The sequence below is a fragment of the Camelus bactrianus genome, chromosome 17, assembly GCF_048773025.1.
Source record: "Camelus bactrianus isolate YW-2024 breed Bactrian camel chromosome 17, ASM4877302v1, whole genome shotgun sequence".
In the NCBI taxonomy this organism is placed as follows: Eukaryota; Metazoa; Chordata; class Mammalia; order Artiodactyla; family Camelidae; genus Camelus; species Camelus bactrianus.
In genome coordinates, this window is record NC_133555.1 from 27,886,107 (window position 1) to 27,903,756 (window position 17,650).

At 32.0% G+C, this 17,650-nt stretch overlaps 1 protein-coding gene across 1 annotated transcript in view; it reads left to right on the forward strand.

Moving 5' to 3' along the window:
* The window catches only part of DNAH12 (dynein axonemal heavy chain 12), a 151,018-nt gene that overhangs the window by 41,218 nt on the left and 92,150 nt on the right, over nt 1–17,650 (forward strand). Inside the window, exons 15-23 of the mRNA XM_074344618.1 lie at nt 3,910–4,035; nt 4,990–5,124; nt 5,460–5,653; nt 6,205–6,448; nt 11,459–11,644; nt 12,328–12,528; nt 14,198–14,392; nt 15,910–16,031; nt 16,126–16,408. Of these exons, the coding sequence (XP_074200719.1) occupies nt 3,910–4,035; nt 4,990–5,124; nt 5,460–5,653; nt 6,205–6,448; nt 11,459–11,644; nt 12,328–12,528; nt 14,198–14,392; nt 15,910–16,031; nt 16,126–16,408 (1,686 nt within the window). The remainder of the gene's footprint in view (nt 1–3,909; nt 4,036–4,989; nt 5,125–5,459; nt 5,654–6,204; nt 6,449–11,458; nt 11,645–12,327; nt 12,529–14,197; nt 14,393–15,909; nt 16,032–16,125; nt 16,409–17,650) is intronic.

Genomic DNA, 17,650 nt, shown 5'->3' on the forward strand with positions numbered 1-17,650 from the left:
TTTAATTCCTTCAGCAATTCGATCACTCCTTTTTTGAAATCTTGATCTAGTAGGCTATCGATGTCTATTTCGTTGATCTTTCTTTCAGGGGATTTCTCTTGTTCTTTTAATTGGGAAAGGTTTTTCTGCTTCTTCATCTTGCTCATACCTCTTTGGCACTGTGGTTTATGGAGTATCAGTCGTTTATTTTGGTCCTTAAGGATTTTATCTCTCTGATGCCTATTTAGGAATAGAACTTAGGAAAAAAAGAAAAAAAAAAATAAGAGAGAGAGAGAAAGAATTTTAAAAGAAGGGAGAAAGAGGGTTTGAAAACAGTGTATAATGAATAATAGAAGAGTGAGTTGAAGCAGAGTATTAATCGGGTCACTTAGTTTCTACAGTAATCATACTTTTTCTTTAATTCCACCATGTGTGCATCCTCATAAAAGTTTAAAATTTTTTTTCTCTTATAGTTTCTACATTTAGCAGTATGCTTATGCCTTCCCAGCACAAAGTTATAAACCTATTCACCTATATTGTGCATAATACCCTCTAGGCCCATCCATATTGTTGAAAATGGTAAAATTGTATTCTTTTTTGTGTCTAGCTAAGTAGTATTCCATTCCAGTATGTATCTTTTACCCATTTTTCTTTTGGGTTGTGTGTCCTTTTTTTTATTGATTTGTAAATAGGTTTTTAAAAATTGTGATAAAATATAACATAAAATTTACTATCGTAACCATTTTAAGTGTATAGTTCAGTGTAGTAGTTTTGAATATATTATTGATAAATACCCATTCCTTTACTTTGTAATTTATTTAAATTTTTATTGGTGTTTGATGAACAGAAGTTCCTAATTTTAATTTAGTCAAATGGAGCAGTCTTTTCTTTTATAGGTAGTGCTTTCTGTGTCTTGTTTAAGAAATCCTTTCCTGGGGGAGGGTATAGATTAGTGGTAGAGTGCAGCGTGCTTAACATGCACAAGGTGCTGGATTCAATCCCCAGTACCTCCATTAAAAGCAAACAAATAAGTAAATAAACCTAATTACCCACTCCACAAAAAAAAAAAAAAAAAACAAAACCAAAAAAACCTTTCCTATCCATGGTCAAGATGTTTTTCTTGTATCCTTTTCTGGAAGTTGTTTAGTTTTGCCTTTCAGGTTTAGGTTTTCAGTCTTACTGAATTTTATTTTTGTGAATGATGTGAGGTGCTATTTCATTATTTTTTCATATGCATAAGCAATTATGTATTTATTGAAGAGTCTATATTTTCCTTACTGCTCTGTGATGCCATCTCTCTTATATATCGTGTCCATGTATATGCAAATCAGTTTTAAGACATTCTAATCTGTTTTATTGGCCTTTTTGTCTATCCTTATGTCAATACCACATTAACTTAATAACAACAGCTTAATTGTAATAGCAATAATAAGTCTTGATACCTGGTAGAGCATGTCTTCCTTCCCTGTTCTTCATCAGGTTTCTTGATTGTTTTTGGACCTTAGTATTTTCATGTAAATTTTAGAATTAGATGATCACATTACATAAAATAACCTTTGGGGATTTAGATTGAGACTACATAAAATTGATAATAAATTTAGAGAATTAGAATTAGCATTTTTTCAATATAAGTTTTAGAATCAATTTTTCATATTCCACAAAAATCTTCTGGGACTTTGATTAGAAATACATTAAATAGATGGGGAGAATCAGTACATGCAATATGGAGTCTTCCAGTTCATGATATATCTTTTATTTACCTCTTGTTTAACATCTCTCAGTATTTTATAATTATCTCTGTAGAGTTTATGCACATCTTCTGTTATACTTTCAGGTACTTAATCTCTTTTAATGTTATGTTAAATTATATATTAATTTTTTCATCTTTCAGTTACTTGAATACAAAAATACAATTAATTTATATAAATAATTAATGAACTTTATTTTTTTAGAACAGTTAGATTTACAGAAAAACTGAGCACATACTACAGAGAGTTCTCATATTACACACACAGCCTCACACACTCAATTTTCTCATTATTAACATCTTACATTAGTATGGTACATTTGTTACAGTTAATAAACCAATATTGACACATTATTAACTAAAGTCCATAGTTTATTCAGATTGCTTTAGTTTTTATTGAAAATCCTTTTCTTGCTTCAGGAACTCGTTGAAGATACCACGTTGTATCTAGTTGTCATGTCTCCTTAGGTTCCCCTTGGCTGTGAGAGTTTCTTAGACTTTCCTTGTTTTTGATGATCTTGAAAGTTTTGAGAATCTGGAAATTGGCTGATATTTTGCTCATGATTAGAGTGGAGTAGTGGGTTTTTAGGAGGAGGATCACAAAGGTAAAGTGATCACATCATACCAAGGGTACATATTATCAACATGACTTGTCACTATTGATACTGACCTTGATCATCAGGCTGAAGTTGTTTATCGTGTTTCTTCACTCTTTTACTCCCCCTTTTCATACTGTCTTCTTTGGAAGGAAGTCACCATATGCAGCCACACTTAAGAACAGGGGAGTTGTGTTCCTTTAAAGTGGAGTAGCTACATCATTTATTTGGAATTATTCTGCATGGGAGATTTGCTTCTTCTCCTCCAGTTATCAATTTATTCAATTATTTATTTGTATGAAGTTATGAATTTTTATTTTATACTTTTTACATATAATATAAAATTATTTTGTATTCAAATTAATAATTATCACTAAATTTTTTCTTAAATTTTTAAAAGATTTAAAATTTATATTTTTTATTTCTCTTTTTAATTTTAATAGTTTCTTTTAGCACATCTGCATTATATAACTTATAAATAATGACAGTTCTGGTTTTGTACTCATTAAACATTACACATTTTCAAAACTTTATTTTCTTTGCTGCAGTGGTTTGGTTAGGACTTCTAGTATAATGTTGAACAGAGGCTATCTTGATCCCAGTCTCAAAGTTAAAGCCTTCAAGATTTCACTCTGAAGAATGAAATTTGCAATAGGTTTTTTATAGGTACCCTTATCAGATTAGTAAATTATCTTTTATTAGATTTTTAAAAAACATTATTAGGAATGGATGTTGAATTTTATCATTTTTTTGCATCTGTTGAGATGATCATATGCTTTTTCTCCTTTAATCTATTAATATAATTAATTACATGAATCAACTTTTATTAGGTTAATTTCTACATGTGATATAATATATAATGCATTTTGCACATTATATTATATACATATACATCATACCTGTATCTCAAAACAAAAACCTTAAATTAGCCTTTGAATCTGTATTTCAGTTCTTAAAAATTACAGCACTGCATATGGATCAATGAAGGATATAGTGGGTAAAGATATTAAACTTCTCTACTCAGGTAAAACTACTGGTTTTAAAGGTTTTGTTTTTGTTTTTTGAGGTTTGTTTTTGGCCATTCACTCCTAAACTGTTTCTGGAAAATTGCTATATGCTAATGGTAGGCAAAAAGGTGGTAATGTCATTGAAGATGCAAAACAAAATAAAGGATGCTAAAATCTTCATCTCCAGAGATTCAAAAATTAAATACATAAGAATAAAAAATGTAAAATTCTTTAAATGTAAAAAAATTTAAAGGGTTGCTGAACAGAAGCTGCATATTTGATCACCATTTTTAGTCATATACAAGGAGAGTCAAGAATACCATTACGTTAAGTCAACTGCAAGTAAAAACTTTTAAAAAGCTTTTTTGGGGGGGTGTAAAAATCTGTAATTGTGTGTTATGAAACCAAATAAATAATCCTATAGTTATTGAAATAACTGATTTGGGTGATATGAAATATCAATTAGTAATCTAAGTCAGATGGAAATTTGAGAGTATTAGAAATTACTGTTGGTTTTTCTCTTTTTCATAGTGCTTTAGATTTTCTATATGGTTTAATATATCTGGAGTTTCTTCCATAGGAATCCAAACGCCGGATGATTTACTTTTTTGATGTATTTCTATTTCCTCAAGAAGACTTAGCTTTAAATTCAGCTGTCCTTATGTGGCCTTGGAAAATTAATCCTGTCTTTGATGAAAATGATGAGGTAAATATATTTTTCAGTATGTATTTTTGTATTCTGATATTTTAAGAACAGTGTTCATTTAATGTTCATACATACTTGCCATATACCTTTAAGAAGTAAATTCATGTGTCACTATGAGTTTGGGGTTAGCAACATTTATGGTCCTGCAGGCTTCAGGCAGACTGTTAAGCTTAACTCAGAAGGTTGTAAAAAGTGGGATTGGCAGTAAGAAAGTCAGAATTATTATTCAAATTAATAATAATAATAGTAGTAAATACTGTGCTAAGTACTTTCCACATATTAAATCATTTAATACTCACTAAATTCCCAGGCGCTCCTATTTTCCCTATTTCATAGATAAGAAACATGTCTCTCAGAGAAGTTAAGTAACTTTTCCAGTCTCACCAAGATAAGGAGTAGCAGATTCAGGATTTTATATAAGACTGAATGTAGTTCAGATTTTGAAAAAGTCCTAATGTAAACCAGTTTCTCTGAAGTTGGGAAGTGAGATGGTATAGTAATGAGAAGCATGGACTTCAGTCAGATAAATCAGAGTTCTAATCCAGATTTCAATTTTCTGACATTGGACATGCCTCTTACCCTCTATAAGCCCAAGTTTCTGCATCTCTGAAATGAGGATAATAATACTTGTAGTAATATAGGTAAGATGTTTAACAAGTCTGGAGGTAGCAAGTGCTCGATAAACAATAGCTTTTATTATTTTCCCAGAATCTGTTAAATAAAATATCTATTTAATAAATAAGAATTTTTACAGTCACTTTGGAGATATAGGAAGGGTTTTCTGTGTTGTTCATTATTCTTTGCATTTTTATGTCAATGTTTTATTTTTGTACAATGATTTATTTTTACTGCTCTGATGGTTTTTGTTACTATACAAAGTGTTCAGATTTCTGATTTGATAATTCTTTGCTTTGTAACAAAATAATTAACATGTTTAAATTGTCTTTTGAAAAGCTCATCGAGAATGCTAAACATAAAAAAGAAAATGAGCTAATAGCCAAGAGAGAGAAACTGATTTTGGAAATAGAAAAGGAATCACGCCGTATGGAAGAGTTTGCAGAATTTGCAGAACTGGACCGCATGCAACAGGTCTGATAAATATGTAAGACAGTAGCTATGGCAGGCTCGTAGATGAATACAGGACATGTTTGCAATAATTTAAAAATACAGAAAAACATGTGCTTAGTAAGGCAAACAGGGGCCTGACTCTTAGGCCTGGAACTGCTGCTAACCTTTTTTGTGATTTAGTTTCTATTTGTAAAATAGACATAACCATACCTTTTGCCTCTGTCTTAGTAATGTTGTGAAATTGATATTTAAAGCTGCTATATAAATGCAAGGGCATAGCCTATGCTGTATTATATAATCCTATTTTTATAACGTTACTTGGATATTTCTTGAGATAAAAAATTTTTTGCTTTCAGTATGTAACAGATGTAAGACAACTACAAAAACGTATCCAGGAATCTGAGGAAGCGGTTCAATTTATTAATAAAGAAGAGGAACTTTTCAAATGGGAATTGACAAAATATCCTGAATTGGATAAATTAAAAGTTAACATTGAGCCATATCAGAAGTTTTTTAATTTTGTTTTGAAGTGGCAACGAACAGAAAAACGGTAATTTCTGGTAATGTAATAAAAAATTAAGGAAATGATATAAAAAGATGTGTAAAATGTACATTAATTTTTTTGTTGGTATTTGCTAAGTTTAAAAGTAGGACTTATCTGTCCATTTGAAAGAAAAGCCAAATATCATATAGGAGAAGCATCAAATATTGGAAACTAACCTTACTAATATAATATCTAAACTCTCACTTGGGTTTTCCAGGGTTGATTCTTTTTTTTATGCAATTAATTAATTTGACTAATTTGACTAATATTTACACCGAAAATTAGAAGTATGGAGTCACATCTCCATTTTATTTGGATACCGTTAGTTGTCCATTTATAGTCTGATTCATTTTTAGGACATGCAGCATAGCTGAAATGATGGTTTTAGTCTTGTCACTCAATTATCAGCTCTATGTGTATGGCTGAGAAAAACCATTAGTTGCTCCTGCTCTCAGTTTTTTCTCTTATAAAATGAAGGGCCTAGCCGAAAGAATCTCTAAGGCCCTTGCAGACACTAAAAGTCTCTGAGTTTATTATTATTTTTTCTCTCAATTCAGGTGGATGGATGGAGGGTTTTTGGATCTTAATGGGGAAAGCATGGAAGCTGATGTAGATGAATTTTCCCGAGAAATTTTTAAGACACTGAAATTTTTCCAATCAAAGCAAAAGAAGGAATTACAAGAAAAAAGAAAAGCAGCAAAAAGACGATCTCTGGAAGAAGAGAAACTTGAAGAAGAACCAAAAGAGAATCCTACTATTACTATGTGCGCTACAGTAATGGAGCAGATAAAAGTTTTTAAGGTATGAGCACATTTAATGACATTTTAGAAAGCCCTGATAGAGCTATTCACATCATGTGCTAATGAAGGCAAATAGAAAGACTGGAAAGCAAAATCAAAATTGAATCCAGAAAACTTGATCTGTTATTGAATTCATGCTTCATTCTTTCCTGATGAAGTCATTGAAATCAATTTCTTCATAGAACAATGCTTGACAAATAGAGAAAACTATAATGACAGCTACAATGATATGAAGAGGATAAAAAAATTAGTAGAACAAATCAGCCTATACTATAGGCAGCAGCACAGGGTAGCAGTTAGCTGAGAAAGCTTTAGAGTCACACTACCAAGGTATATATCACAATATAAATTTGCTTGGTAGTGGCAGTATGCCACTTGGGCAAGATATTTAGCGTCTCATCTCATTCATAGAGTTTCTGTGACAGTGGATAATGCATCCAACTTCCCAAGGCAGTGGTGGCAGAAGATGTATTGGTAGTGCCATCTCCACTGTCACCATACTCAAGAGTGCAAAACTCTGTCCTGGGGTTTTGAGCATTGTCCTTTTCTGTGCCTAGCACTCTCAGAGATTTTATGAGCTGCTTGAAAAATTTTTTTAAGTAACAACTTAAAATTATTTTCAATATTTAATACACTTGCATGGTTAAAAAAAGGTATATCTGAAAATTCTCCTTCCTGTGTTTCTCACCTGTGTAACTTAGGTTGTCAGTGTTACTACCTCCTTGTGTATACTTCCAGAGTTTTTTACACATGTAATAATGTGAATATATATTCTAATCCTTCCATATTTTTACATAAAAATAGCATACTGTATGTATTATTTTCCCCCTTTATCTTGGAAACATTTTTTTCATTCTTTTTGTACCTATATAATATTATATGTTGGTGTAAAATTTCTGTGTATAAAGGTGTGACTACAAAGTAAACTGCAGAAGAGTAAATCCCAGGTCAGAATCTACAGTTGAATTACCTTCTGTGTGTGTTTTATGAGTATATACTTCCCGCCTACTTTGGTTTTTTTTGTTTTTGTTTTTAAACTTTTTTTGTTGAGTTATAATCATTTTACAATGTTGTGTCAAATTCCAGTGTAGAGCACAATTTTTCAGTTATACGTAAACATACATATATTCATTGTCACATTTTTTTCACAATGAGCTACCACAAGATCTTGTATATATTTCCCCGTGCTATACAGTACAATCTTGTTTATCTATTCTACATATGCCTGTCAGTATCTACAAATTTTGAACTCCTAGTCTATCCCTTCCCACCCTTCTCCCCCTTGACAACCACAAGTTTGTATTCTATGTCTATGAGTCTGTTTCTGTTTTGTATTTATGTTTTTTTTTTTTTTTCAGATTCCACTTATGAGTGATCTCATATGGTATTTTTCTTTCTCTTTCTGGCTTATTCCTGCCTACTTTGACAACAGAATATCATCAGACTTGAATTTTTGCTGATCTGCTAGGAGAATTTTCATTTTTTTTTATTACATAAAGGGTTAAGCATATTTTTATGTATTTAAGAATATTTTATATTTCTTTGCCTGTGATCTGTTTGGTTATATTGTTGTCTATTTTTAAATTGAGTAATTGGTCTTTTTCTTAATGATATCTAGGACACGATCAGTCCTAGAAACAGGACTAGGGAGATTAGGCTTTATCTCTGATATGCTTTGCAGATATTTATTATTTGCTTTTTGACTTTGTTTATGGTGGCTTTTGTGCTGCAGAAGCCCTTTTTAGAAATGTAGTTATTAATTTATCTTTCTTTTCTATTATGTCTACTGGTTTTTGAATTATAGTTAGAAATGCCTTCCCCATTCTAAGACAATGTTTTTTTCTAGTACTTTAATATTTTTCTTCTAGTTTATTTTATTCTAGTTTATTATTTGTTAATATTTTATTGAGGATTTTTGAGGCTGTGTTCAGGAGGAATATGATCTTAATTTTCTTTTCTTATAATGTCTTTGTCAAGTTTTGATATCAGGATTATGTTGGCCTTATGAAACAAGTGGGAGGTTTTATCTCTATGTTCCAAAAGAGTTTTGTATAAAATTGTTATTTTTTCTTAAATATTTTAGAGAAACATTCACCAGTGAAACCATTGACCTAGAGCTTCACGGGAAGGATTTTGAAAACAGTGTTAACTTCTAAAATATATAGGGATATTTAGATTTTGTGTTTAATTTTGTGTCAATTTTGGTAAATTGTATTTTTCAAAGAATTTTTCCATTTTTTAAGTTGTTGAGTTTATTGCCATAAAGTTGCTCATAACATTTATTTATTATCTTTTTAATGTTTGTAGGATCTATAGAGATAACTCCTTTTTCATTCCAAATATTGATAATTTTAATTTTCTCTCTATTTTCTTAATCAGCCTAGTTAGAGATTTAGTTATAGTTTATTGTTAACATTTAAGCCTTTGATCATTTTAAAATTTATCCAGATGATACTCTTTTCCTTTCTTATCAGCACCATCCACTACCCCTTTCTTCATAGCAGTGTGTTACTATCATCTCTGGAAGCCATCTTGAGATGAAAGAAAAACAAATTGTCCCAATATCACCAGTAGTATCACTAAATTTTTTGCTTGCTATTTCTTCTTATTCTTTTCAGCCTCCTAATATTGGAAGGTCTTCAGGCTCATTCATCCGTCCTTTTCTCTCTCTACTCTCACTCTCTAGATGCTTTTATTAATCTCATAAAAAAAAAGATGAATTTAAATACCATCTATAAGCTAGCAACGCCCAAATGTTTAACTCCAGCCCAGACCTCTCTTCTAAGTTTTCCAGCTCTTAGTTACATTGATTTTTTTTCCTTTTTTCTTTCTTTCTTTCTTTTTTTAGTTTCTGTTTTATTTCCACTCTTGTCTTTATTTCCTTCCTTCTATTATCTTTGAATTTTGTTTGTTCCTCTTTCTCTAGTTCCTTCAAGTGTAAAGTTAGATTGTTTATTTGAGAATTTTCTTGTTTCCTGAGGTGGCTTGTTTGCTATAAACTTTCTCCTTAGAACCGTTTTTACTGTTTCCCATAGATTTTTGAATGTTGCATTTTCATTTTCATGTGTCTCAAGGTATTTTTAAATTTCCTATTTGAGTTTTTCAGTGACCCAGCGGTTCTCTTTTTTGTGTGTGTATCTGTTGTAAGTTTTTGGTTTGTGGTTGTCAGAAGGGTCATATATAACAATCTATAAATAGGTGTCTATTTTAAGTTGATGATGTCTTAAGTTTGAATGCCTTACATTTTTAGTAACCCCCCAAATGTTTTATGCTTTTGATATCATATTTTACATCTTTTAATTTTTATATCCCTTAACAGCTATTGTAGATATAATTAATTTTACTACTTTTGTGTTTTAACCTTCCTACTAGCTTTATAAGTGGTTGATTCACCTCTATTACTGTATGTTTGCCTTTCCGGTGAGATTTTTCCTTTCATTATTTTTTATATTTTTAGTTGTGGCCTTTTATTTTTCATTTAAGAAGTCCCTTTAGCATTTCATATAAGGTCTTTTTGATGGTGATAAACTCTTACAGCTTTTGCTTGTCTGCAAAACTCTTTCTTTCTCCTTCAAAATGATAACCTTGCCAGGCAGAGTATTCTTGGTTGTAGTTTTTTCCTTTTATTATTTTGAATATATTGTTCCACTTCCTTCTGGCTTGCAGAGTTCTTGCTGAAAAGGGTGCTGATGGTCATATGGGAGTTGCCTTATACGTAACTAGTTGCTTTTCTTTTGCTGCTTTTAAGATTCTCTCTTTATCTTTAATTTTTGTCACTTTAATTATGGTGTGTTTTGGTGTGGACCTACTTGGGTTCATCTTGTTTGGGACTCTATGCCTCCTGGACCAGAATGTTTGTTTCCTTCTCTAGGTTAGGGAAGTTTTCAGCTAATATTTCCTTAGATAAATTTTCTGCCCTTTCTCTCAATTTTCTCCTTCTGGGACCCCTATAACATGAATGTGAGTAGGCTTGATATTGTCTCAGACGTCTCTCAAACTATCCTCGTTTTTTTAAATCTTCTTTTTTCTTTTTTCTGCTCAGCTTGGGTGGTGTCCACTACTCAGTCCTACAGATCACTGATCTGTTCTTCTGTATAATCCTATCTACTTTTGATTTCTACTAATGTATTTTTCATTTCAGTTATTATATTCTTCAGCCCTAATTGGTTCTTCTTTATATTTTATAATTCTTAGTTGAAATTCTCACTGTGTTCATCCATTCTTCTCCTGACTGGATTGCTTCTCTACCCCTCCTACCCATCTTGTTGTCACTCCTTTATATCTTCAGTTATGGACATCTTTTCTGCTAGTCTTCAGGTCATTCTCATAGAGAGTTTCTCTGTAAGTAGTTGTAATTTTGCTGTGCTCATGGGAGGAGATGAGTTCAGGGTCTTTCTGCTCTGCCATCTTGACCCTGCTCCTCCCCCATACCTTTTATGTATTTATGTTACCTCAGTGGCTGAGACACTCAATACAGTGTTGATTTAAAGTATTAATAATAAGTATGCTTATCTTGTTCCTGATTTTAAAGAAAATGTTCTAATATCAGTATCAAGAGCAATGAACTAAGTTTTTTGTAGAATATTTAATTTTTATCTCCAAACAGTTACCTTTTGGCATTTTGGTGCAGGCTTTTCCCCATATATGTTATGTGTGTATGTGTATTTATAACTATATATTATAATATGTTATACTATATATTTCTCCATGTAATATGTAGAATAAACTTAACTTTGTATTTACATAATAATATGACCATTTTAATTACCATAGCTTTATCATATACTTTAATATTTTATAGAACATTTACCCCTTTGCTTTCTTTACCGTTATAATCTTCCTGGGTATGTTTATTTGTGCAGATGAACTTTAGACTAATTTTGTTAGTTTTTCTCCCACTCCAAATCTAACTGGATTTTGATTGGGCTCACTAAATATATTACATAATTTCAAGTGTTTATATATGGAAATCACATGAGTAACTCATTATTATTTCTATTTTCACCATTAGGACTATATCCCTACTGTCTCCATCCTGTGCAATCCTGGAATGAGATCACGTCACTGGAAACAGTTGTCAGAAATTGTAGGCTATGACTTGACTCCAGACTCTGGAACTACACTGAGGAAAGTTTTAAAATTAAACCTTACACCATACTTGGGAAAATTTGAAGTAATAAGTGCAGGTGCAAGCAAGGTAAATATGAAGATCAACTGAAATACCTTATTTGATGAGTTTGTTAATCAAATAATCAGTTTTTGTTGTGAATGTGTCGTACTGGATAGCAGTGGGAGGACATAGGGGAAAGTGGTAGAAGATCACTCTTATTTTTCCCTACAAAGTACGTGCTTCTGTACAACTTCCTTGTCCTGAATCCAGACTACAAATTGTTCCTTTGCTGTCTTCTTGATTCTGCCACATTCTGATATGCATGGATGATATGCTAATCTTGATATGTAATTTTCCATTATGAATACAGAATACGTGTGTGTGTATGTGTGGCATGTGATGTTTGTGTATTCTAGTAGAGTAAGTATGGCCTTCTAGTGTTCTTGAAATACACTGAAAACATCTTCAGACTGTAGACTGCAGAAAAACCACTTCAGAGAAAATCCAGCAGGTCTTTCATTCTGTTGTCTAGTTTGATACTGACAGCAGTAGTTTTCAGAGCAAGTGAATTTTTAAAAACTATGTTGTCATTCTCCATAGGACTTTTTAAATTGTTTTAAAATTTTTTCTGACTTAAAGACCGTTGCAGATTATCTTAAGAAAATGGCTGTGTAATGTACCAATGCTTACTGAATTCACTAGGGAAAGGTAATATAGTAAATAAGATCCTTTCTTCATTCTCACAGTCTTTATACTTTCTTCCCTTTTAGGAATTTTCATTAGAGAAAGCCATGCATACAATGATGGGAACTTGGGATGATATTGCTTTTCATATAAGTCTATATCGTGATGCTGGAGTATGTATTCTGTCTTCAGTAGATGAGATTCAGGCTCTGCTTGATGATCAAATTATAAAAACTCAGACAATGAGAGGCTCACCTTTCATCAAACCATTTGAAAAAGAGATCAAGGTATGTTAAATATGATAGTCAACTCTGGTTATTTATAAAAATGGCAATCTTATTACATAAATGCTCTTGTGGAAATAAATCAGTTTATTGGATAGCTTTGGTGAAATATAGGAACAGATTATGTAAAATTAATGTGAAACTATATAGAACAGATCTGAGACATTAACTCTAATGATTTTAAAAAGAACAAATGGTGTTTTATTAAGAAAAATATTCTCCAATGACAGTGATACACTTGGAAGGAAAAAAGTTGGTATTATTTAATCTAAGTTTAGACAGCCTAGATCCCTGTTTCATGCTATATTCTTATAAACAGTAGTGAAGTTTTGTAACACCATTCTTTAATTGTATTTGTGAACAACAGCTTGAGGGTCTTTTAGAGTAATTAATGAATTATTGTCCATTTGAGAAAAACAAATGATATTTGAGGATAAGATTATTTAATATCCTTATAGTTGATGTGGGTAAATATAGAAAGCAAATAAATTATAATAACCAATAGCTTTATAGGTAGTATCTATACTATCTAAAATTCTGACTGGAGACTATATGAAATGGGAAAGAGATCAACAACAAATGGATTTTTTCCCTGATATTTATTAACTTCTAAATATATGCCAGATACTGCTCTAGGGGCTTTGTATTTATTAACCAATTTAATCCCCACAGCAGACCCTCAAGGTAGGCACTGTTACAGTCTGCATTCATAGATAAGGAAAACAAGGCATAGGAGGATAGGTAATTTACCCAAGTTCACACAGCTAATAAATGACAAAGCTGGAATTTTAAACAAGGCACTCTGGTTTTAATTTAAGCATAAATGGTGTTTTTAGAGAACACCTTGGCTTTCAATATTTGGAGAAGATAAAGAGTTGTGTTCTTCCAAAAGACATCATGCTGCATATTTTCCCTTGAATCAGGCTGACCTGCCATTTCCTGATGGCTTTTGCAGAAATTTTTTCGTTTAACAAGGGTGAATTTACAAGACAAACAAAAATATGAGGCCCAATCTCTTGATAAACAGGAATTTAGGTCGTGGATTTCAGAACTAAACAGAGATTATATGAATGAGCTTTGGCTAATGAAATATCTGCAGATTCTCAGAGATCTGTGAGAATAAGGAGACTCCCACCCCCTCAAATTGTGTTTACGTAGAGCAAGGTTTCTCAACCCAGCACCGATGATATTTTGGGCTAAATAATTCTTCGTTGTGGGGGCTGACCCATACATTGTAGGAAGGGTTTAGCAGCATCCATAGCCTCTACCCACTAGATATTAGTAGAACCTTCATCTCACCAGTTGTGACAAATGAAAATGCTGCTGGACATTGTCAAATGTCCTTTTGTGTAGGGGCAGAATAGCCCCTAGGTTGATAGCCACTGGTGTAGAGTAGAATATATTCCTGGATGCTTTCTGAGCATGGGATGGTTCACCTAGAGGTTAGGAAATTGGTCTATAACTACAATTATTTGCAATTGTGAGTTTCAATGATTTAGGAAAACTTCAGATCTCCTACTAGAGTTTTTCTAAGCCCATGTGAAATGCCCATAAGTGACTTTGAACTGTTTTAAATTGATTTAAAAATAACAGTAAATTTTAGATAAATATTCCTTGCTACAATTTGTGGGCTTTGTATACCTGGAATTTAGTATAGTGTGTTTTCATTAAGGCCTGGGAGGACCGTTTGATTCGAATACAAGAAACGATTGATGAATGGTTAAAAGTACAAGCTCATTGGCTGTATTTGGAGCCTATTTTTTGTTCTGAGGATATCATGCAACAGATGCCAGAAGAAGGGCGTCAGTTTCAGACAGTAGACCGACATTGGAGGGATATCATGAAGTTTTGCGCAAAAGATCCAAAGGTGAAGTGTTTGTTTTCTCTCTTACAAATAAAGGGGATTATTATTTTTGGCTGTTACAGAAAGCATTTGGCTTTTTTTTTCCAACTACAAAAATAAAACCTGCTCATTGTATACAAACTGGTAAGTTCAGAAAAATATAAAAAAGCATAAAATAATTTTACTTTTCAATTCATAAGATATGCTTACTCATAACTTTAATATAGATAGTGGAGCTGCTTCAAACGTACATTTAATTCACTTGGCTTCTAGTATGTATACTCAGTGGCCCCATCTTATAAAATAAATAGTAAAATAAAATAAAATGAAGAGAGCAAGAGGGTGGGAGAGAAAGAGAGAGAGAGAGAATGAATATGAATGCATATGAGTAATGCAGGTGATTCACCTGATATTCCACTCAGTGACTCTATATGCTTATGAGTGATGGAAAAAAGATATCAGCAGTTCTCTTAGCTGGTCTCACTTGCTATGTGTCTCTCCTAGTGAGTATAGCACCTTGTTGAGTGTGATTCTAATGTTGAAAGACTATGTATTTTTCATACACACAGAATACAAAATTCATACATATACATCCACTTTTTAAAATCTGGTATTCAGTTTAAGAAATAACAATTTGTTTCAACATTGGAGGAAAAAGTAGCCATGCTGGACTTACTGAGGGTCAGTAGTCCATGGAAATTTATGAGTTTCAAGGATTTCTTGTACACATTGACTTTAGAACCTTTGTAAGACATTATTTCTTATAGACCAGAAGTCAGCAATTTTTTTCTGCAAAGGGCCACGTGGTAAATATTTTAGGCTTTGTGATACATACAGTCTTTTTCACAACTATTCAGCTCTGCTGCTGTTGTAGCGAGAAAGCAGCCAAAGACAGTATGTAACTGAATATGTGTCCATGCTGCAATAAAACTGTTTTTGGACACTGACATTTTCATGTACCATGAAATGTTATTCTTCCTTTAAATTTTTGAACCTTTTAAAAGTGTAAAAATAATTCTTAGTTTGAGGGCCATACAAAAACTGACAGCACAATGTATACATATATCAAAGCATCAAGATGTGTATCTTAAATATATACAATTTTTATTTGTCAGTTATATCTAATAAAGCTGAAAAACAAGAACAAGAACAACAACAACAAAGAAACTGGTAGTAGACTGGATTTAGCCCATGGGATGTAGTTTGCCAACTCATACCACAGATTGTTATAGTTGACCATTGTGAATGTAAAACTTAAATCACACACAAACCTAACAGACTTCCCACATCATTCAAAAGAATATAGCAGAAATGAAAACATGCATGATAATCTCAATTTCTCAATTGTAACTAGCATCTTTGGATAAGAATATTTATGATTTATTGAATTTTAATAGTTTTATATTACAAAAAATTTTATGATAATTTTCATAAATTTTTTGATGTCTTAACATTTTTAACATATAACATAAACTATTGTATAGATCTTATCATTATATCTGGTACATAAGTGCTGACCCAGACAAATGGGTTTCTTTTAGGTTCTTGCTGCTACTTCTTTAACAGGTTTACTGGAAAAACTACAGAACTGCAATGAACTTTTGGAGAAAATTATGAAGGGCCTGAACGCATATCTTGAAAAAAAAAGACTTTTCTTTCCTCGGTATGATGGATAATCAGTTGTGCTATAATTAAAGCATTTTTTGATGAGTGGTGAATTATAACTAAAGCTTTTATATTTGCATATTTCTCCCTAGTTTTTTCTTCTTATCTAATGATGAAATGTTAGAGATTTTGTCAGAGACCAAAGATCCACTTAGAGTTCAGCCTCATTTAAAAAAATGCTTTGAGGGCATTGCTAAATTGGAGTTCCTTCCCAACCTGGACATTAAAGCCATGTATAGCTCTGAAGGTGAGCGAGTGGAGCTGATTGCCCTTATTTCCACGTCTGCTGCACGAGGTGCTGTGGAAAAGTGGCTCATTCAAGTGGAAGATTTGATGCTCCAGAGTATTCATGATGTGATCGCTGCGGCCAGGCTGGTGTGTTTCCTAGAATTTAATACATATCCTATATCCTGTAAATGCTTTCTTTTAGGAGATTTTGAATGGGTACCAGTAAATTAACACTTAAAGTTCTTACTATTTTAAGCCATTTATTATTTTCTTTACTCTTTGTTTCTAACATTGTTATTAAAATAATAATAGTAGTAAGAATTGTTAATAATATGTGATTAAGTGCTACAAGAGAAAAAAAAGGTGTTGTAAGAAAGAATAATGAGGTGTATATAATTTAGAATGGGAGAGGTGGGTTGCTAGTGATAGGCTCTTAAGAGGAAGTAAACTTGAAACAGAGACCCACAGGATAACTAGGAATTAATCAGGTAAAGAGCAAATGGGAGAGGGTCTAGGTATCCTGTAAAAAGCCTCTAGGATCAGAAAGAACTTCAGACATAGGGGTTAAATGCATGATCTAGTTTACTTATTGCTGTTTATACTCAAACGATTACTTAAAAACTCAAATGAGATGAACAAACATTAAAGGAGGACCTATAATATTTGAGGGAAAAATAACATCTAGGCACTACATGTGCCTCACTTATGCTAATGCAATTAACCTAATCTTGAATGATAAACATCAGTATATTTCTGCCTTTAGGACCAGAAAGGAACAGCTATGTAGTAAAAATGTCATTTTAAAAGGTGCTGCAGCCCAATGTCCAGCTACTCACTTTATATAAGTAAGGAATCCTTTTTCCTTCACCAAAAGCCCTATGAGACTTATCTTCTGGCAGTGACTATCCTGTTCAGCTTCAATGTTCCTGCAGATAAATCTTGACTTTTTCTCTCCTTTTTCGGTTTATAATTCCAAACAAACTAAAACACATAAGAAACAAGCAGCATTATCCATGAAAGTATTTCCTTAATCCATGTAGAAATTTACCTTCTGTGTTCCTAGCAATAGTTCATCCATTCTTTGAAATTTAACCTTCTTTGAAACTTAGGTTAGTTTGTTATTGCATTCACTTATGAATATTGCTAATAAAATGCATTTTAATAATATTTATATTCTCATGTTTAATATTCTTATATCTAAGATGGTGTTATTGTATTAAAAATGTAGTTTCCATTAGTATCAACCTCATACTTTGCAGTCATTTTTTTCAGTTTTTAATTTGGGATCTGCTATTATCATTTACTTTTGAAATGAGTTATTTTTAAAAAGATTATCCCCCAATAAATGCATTTAAATGCATTTTGAACATAAAAATGTTGGACGAAATG